The sequence below is a fragment of the Scyliorhinus canicula genome, chromosome 18, assembly GCF_902713615.1.
Source record: "Scyliorhinus canicula chromosome 18, sScyCan1.1, whole genome shotgun sequence".
In the NCBI taxonomy this organism is placed as follows: domain Eukaryota; kingdom Metazoa; phylum Chordata; class Chondrichthyes; order Carcharhiniformes; family Scyliorhinidae; genus Scyliorhinus; species Scyliorhinus canicula.
The window spans coordinates 51973731-51979730 of record NC_052163.1 but is presented as its reverse complement, the minus strand read 5'-3'; the positions used below and the strand labels follow the sequence as shown (position 1 = coordinate 51979730).

The window sequence follows — 6000 nt, the reverse complement described above, 5'->3', positions numbered from 1 at the left end:
TTGGTTTGTAGAATCAGCCCTCAATACTTGGGGCTGGAGTTTACTCAGGGAGAGAAGTCCATTCGCTCAACCTGGGGAAAGGACCCAAGGGCAGCACTGTCTGAAAACCAGCTCCTGTTGTTGGCAGACATAATCAAATGTCAAAATGTCCCTTTCACTATTAAAATTAACTTCTGCGACCAAACGAAATACTGGGATTGCTCAGACTGTGACCTGCAATGGTTGTCACGGTGGATTGGCAACTTTTGGTCTCGCTTTTTTATTTGCTGTAATTTTTTTTTTAACTATTGGGAGCAGTTTCATTTCTAGTGGTCGTCAGTCTGATTGACAACGCGCTGCTGCATTGAGAAGTTGCACTGTGTGTCTGTTGGGGAGTGTAGTTTTTATCTCTGCATGCATTGCGGAAGTGACTTTTTTTTTTGCATCTCCGGGGCGGGGATTCAGTACCAGAAGTTGTCAGAAAACAGCGACGGAAGAATATTGAATACACAGCCAGAGAGAGCGAGCACCATGCACGAGAGGTGAGAGCTGCTGAATTGCCAGTCTGCATGTTGCTGCACAGACTCGCTCGCCGGGCGCTGCAACATCGATCCTGCTTCCAACCCGCCCTCCCCGCACCTTCTGCCTCTCCCCTCCGGCTCCCCACCGGCTCCAGCATGTCCCTCAACCCAGCTGGGGACCGCAGGACGCTTTCCAGCAGGAGGGAGAAGCCGCCCAAGGACACCCTGAGGCACATCAAGTCCAGGGAGAAGAGGAAACGCGTGGACACTCACGGACCTTCCACCGTCTACCTGCAGGTCGTGGGCTCAGGGAGCAGAGAGGCAGCAGCCTCCCTCTATGTCTTCTCTGAATACAACAGGTAACTCATGAAGAGACTTGCTGCATTGCATTCAATTTTTTTTCCTGTTCTTTTTGGACCTCCTGCATTTTCTGTGTGCATCCTGGGTGTCACTCCCTTAAAAAATCTCTACAATTGCCAAACTCCCTTTAAAAATAAAACACTGCGGATAATAATTTATAATAATAATCTTTTCGTCACAAGTAGGCCTACGTTGCATTGAAGTTACTGTGAAAAGCCCCCAGTCGCCACATTCGGCGCCTGTTCAGGTACATAGAGGGAGAATTCAGAATGACCAAATTCCCCACCAGCACGTCGTTCGGGACATGTGCGAGAAAACCCACGCAGACACGGGGAGAACGGATGGACTCCGCACAGACAGTGACCAAGCCGGGAATCAAATCCGGCTCCCTGGTGTTGTGAAGCCACAGTACTAACCACTGTGCTACCATGCTGCCCTATGTTGCCAATCTGAATTGGGAACAGGAAATGGTGAGGTCTGGCTGAGTGAGGAGCTGGCCAAATCTTTACGGAGTTGGGCCTATTCGAGAGGCCTTTAAAAGTGGCAGAAGGTATCTGATCCCTGCCGCCCCCCAATTCCCAATGCCACCAGTTTTCATGGGCTTGGGATCTGGAACTCCTGACCCAGCAGATTCCATTGTGGAGGGAAGCATATCATTTCCACCCCTCCTTTGCTTTTACGGGTTAGACCAGATTCTTGAGGAATCATGGTTCAAGGTCCCTGGGGGAACCTGAATGAGAGTTTGGATTGAGGAACCTTTTGAAAGGTATGTTTCAAAGGTTTCATCTGTGGCTTTCATTGTCACATCCAACTCACCCACTATTCACAGAATGTTGCCACAGTCCCAGAGGACCAGAGGCTGCTCTCCCCTTGGATTTATTCTGAGGGTCAGCACACCTTGGGTGAGGGGCAAGGTTGAGAAGGCTGAATGACTTCAGCTGATGTGGAAATTGAAACTGTGCTGTTGTTGTCACTTCGTATCACGTATCTCAGTCCCGTCCAGCCATGCTAGGGATCAGTCTGGTAAACCTTTGCTGCACTTACTAGAGCAAGAACATCCTTCCTCAGATAAGGAGACCAAAGCTGCACACAATATTCCAGGTGTGGCCTCACCAAGGCCCTGTATAATTGCAGCGGGAGATCCCTGCATCCTCTTGTTATTGTTACGACACCCTGGGCGAGTGCGCAATCAATCCAGGCCCACTTGACCCGGAATCGCAACACAATTGAATTAACTCTTAATTTTAAAAATACCCAAAATCTTTGGTCTTTGACTGACCAATAACTAGTCACCAGATTTGTAAATTTAAACACAATTAACTATTATTAATAACAACTGTAAGTAGATAACAGCAAATACATCTGGTGAACTATTATCTTAAGTCCTAACCCCCCCTCTCTTTAACTTGCCCCACCTTCTACACGCATAAGACAGACAAACACAAGAGGGAAAAGAGGGGTGTAAAAAATACTAATAGTAAAAGGATAAAAAGCTCTGTTTCAGATGGACATCTTCCAGTTAGATTTTTCTTCAGTCTCGGCCTCTAGTTGGATGTCTTTGCTGTCAGGCTGTAATAATTTTCATTGTAGATTCATTTGGGTCTCAAGACATCTCTGCAGACTCAGAACTAGTAGGCAAATAATGTTTGGGAGAGAAAGAGAAGCACACAATCTCTCCTCTCAGCATCCAGGAGCTTTCTCGCGTGTTCTCTGAAAAAGCTCTACCTGGCAGAACCCAATCGCTGCCTGTTGCTGGGCAGAATATGGCCCTTGGCTAATCCATTGATGACCAGCCAACCCATCAAACCAAATCCCTCCAATCTCTCGGGTGCCGTAAAGCCTATCTCTTCTGTTCAAAGGCTAAATCTTCATAGCTTGGTGTGCTATTTTGCAAGTTTGGCAACTTTCCCTGCTCGACTTAAAGGTATATGTCTATTAAAGATCCATGGACCAAAAAATTGATAACGCCAAAGTATAGGAAATAGGAATCAACAGGAAAGGTCCACCCGCTATGAAGACCAACATGCATTTGCCTTTTTACCTGTGTGCTTTTAGCGACTGATGTACAAGAACACCCAGGTTTTGTTGCACATTCCCCTCTCTCAATCTATAGCCATTCAGATAATCAGCGTTCCTGTTTTTGTTACCAAAGTGGATAACCTTACATTATACTGCATCTATCATGCATTTGCCCACTCAGCTTGTCCAAATCACAACAAAGCATCTCTGCACCTCCTCACAGCTCACCCTCCCAACCAACTTTGTGTCATCTGCAAATTTGGAGGGATTACATTTAGTTCCCTCGTCTAAATAATTAATAGATTGTGAATAGCTGAAGTCCTAGCACTGATCTCTGCGGTACTCCACTAGTCACTGCCAGCCATTTGGCAAAAGGCCCATTTATTCCTACTCTTTGTTTCCTGTCTGCCAACCAGATTCAGTTTTCTCTCTACCACCCTTTTTCAATACTGGGGCTACCCTCCAATCTGCAGGATCTGTTCCAGTGTCTGCAGAATCTTGGAAGATGACAACCAATGCATATCCACTATTCCAGGGCCATTTCCTTCTTAAATTCTCTGGGATGTTGTTTATCAGGCCTTCAGTCCCATCAATTTCCCCGACACTACAGCACCATTTTCCTCTTAATACTGTTTTCTTTCAATTCCTCCCCTTCACTGTGTTCCCCAACATTTCTGGTACGTAGTTTGTGTCCTCCTTTGCGAAGACAGAACCAATTTATGTCATTGGTCTGCCATTTCATTGTTCCCCATTATAAATCTCCCTGCTACTGACTGCAAGGGGCCTACATTTGTCTTCACGTATCTAAAGGAAGCTTATACAGTCAGTTTTTAATGCTCCCCACAAGGTTACTCTCATACTCCCCTCCTTAATCAATCCCTTTATCTTCTTTATTTTTATAAATTTAAAGTACCCAATTCACTTCTTCCAATTTAGAGGCAATTTAGCTTGGCCAATTCGCATACTCTGCACTTTTGTGGGTTGTGGGAGCGAAACCCACGTAAAAAAGGAGAGAATGGACAGTGACCCAGAACCGTGATTGAACCTAGGATCTCGGTGCCGTGAGGCAGCAGTGCTAACCACTGTGCCACCATGCTCTCCCCTTTATCTTCTTTTGCTGAATTGTAAATTGCTCCCAATCCTCAGGTCTGCTGTTTTTTTTTGTTCTGTCCAGTTTGTATGCCTCTTCCTTGGATCTAATACAGTCTAATTTCACTTGTATATGTGTGGTTTGATTACCTCTCCCGTTTTTGTTTTTGTGCCAGACAGGAATGAAGAATTGTTACCGTTTATCAACTGTCGTCCCTTTTAAGTAATGTTTCCAATCCATTATAGCCAAATTGAGCCTCATAACATTGTCATTTACTTATTTTAGATTCTAAGACCCTAGTCTTAGAATCAACTAAGTCACTCTTCAACTTGATGAAGAATTCTGAATTCTATCATATTATGGTCGCTCAGCCCCATGGGACGTTGCACAACTAGATTGCCGATGTTTCCTTTCTTGTCATACAATACACAATTTAGGATGGCCTGTCCCCTCGTTGGTTCCTCAACGTATTGGTCCAGAAAACCATCCCGTACGCACTCCCGGAATGCCTCCTTGACAGTAGTGTTACAAATTTGATTTGCCCTGCACAATCTTTATGCAGATTAAGGTCACCCATAGTTACAGATGTTCCTTGATTGAATGTGTGTCTAATTTCCTGTTTAATGCCATTCCAACATCACTGCAGTTCGGGGGTCTTTATACAACAGGCAACTAATGTTTTTTGACCCTTGGTGTTTCTCAGCTCTATCCATACAGATTCCACATCATCGGAGCTAATACCCTTTCTCACTATTGCGTTAATTTCTTCTTTAAGCAGCAATGCAACCCCATCATCTTTTCCTTTTTCGTCTGTCCTTCCTAAATACTGACTACCCCTGGATCTTCAGCTCCCACCCCAGGTCACCCTGCAGCCATATCTCTGTAATCCCGACTATACCATACCCGTTTACATCTATTTGTGCGAATCCACTTTATTGCAGACGCTCCGTGCACTAAGACACAACGCCTTAAGGCTTGTCTTTTTAACATTCCCTGTCCCGTTCCCATTACTTTTCACTGTGCTCCTGTTTGATTCTGGCCCCTGATTTCTCGGCCTGCCACTTTTCTTATTCCCTTTTCTGTCTTTTGATCTTTTCCATGTTTTTCTGCCCTCTGACACCTTGCATACATTCCCATTCCCCTGTCATTTTAGTTTAAATCATCCCCAACAACACTCCCAAATACTCCCCATTGGATATCTGTCCCGTTCCTGGCCAGATGTAACCCATCAAGTTTGTACTGGTCGCATCTCCCCCAGAACCGGTCCCAATGTTCCAAGAATCTGAAAGCCTCCAAGTTGCACCATCTCTTCAGCCACATATTCATCCAATATATCCTGCTATTCCCACTCTGACTAGCATGTGGCACTGGTAGTAACCCTGAGGCCCTACTTTTCAACTTAACTCCCTATATATTCTTGCAGGACTTCATCCCTTTTTTTAACCAATGTCATTTGTACCATTGTGTAACACGACTCCAGGCTGTTCACCCTCCCCCTCAGGTATCATAGAATCATAGAGTTTACAGTGCAGAAGGAGACCATTCGCCCATCAAGTCTACACTGGCCCTTGGAAAGAGCACCCCACCCAAGCCCACACCTTCACCCTATCCCTGCATCACAGGAACCCCACCCAACCCTTTTGGACACTAAGGGCAATTTAGCATGGCTAATCCACCTAACCTGCACATTTATGGACTGCAGGAGGAAACCAGAGCACCCGGCGGAGACCCACGCAGACACAGGGAGAACGTGCAGACTCCGCACAGACAGTAATCCAAGCTAGGACCCTGGAGCTGTGAAGCAACTGTGCTGATAACTCTGCTACCCAATGTGCTGCTCAGTGTCCTGTAGCCACTCTGAAACATACCTGCTCTAGCACTAGGGAGGGAAAATACCATCCTGGAGTCTCGTTTACACAGAAACGCCTATCTATTCACCTTACAATTGAATCCTATAACTATTGCATTTCCACACTTTACTCCTCGTCTGACCATGGTGCAACAAATTTGGCTTTTGCAGCTTTCCTCTGA

General features: G+C 45.6%; 1 protein-coding gene across 1 annotated transcript in view; it reads left to right on the top strand.

Moving 5' to 3' along the window:
- Positions 1 to 460: 460 nt before the first annotated feature.
- The window catches only part of elac2 (elaC ribonuclease Z 2), a 66939-nt gene continuing 61399 nt past the window's right edge, over positions 461 to 6000 (top strand). Inside the window, exon 1 of the mRNA XM_038777039.1 lies at positions 461 to 859. Coding sequence (XP_038632967.1) covers positions 549 to 859 — 311 coding nt within the window. The 5' untranslated portion in view covers positions 461 to 548. The remainder of the gene's footprint in view (positions 860 to 6000) is intronic.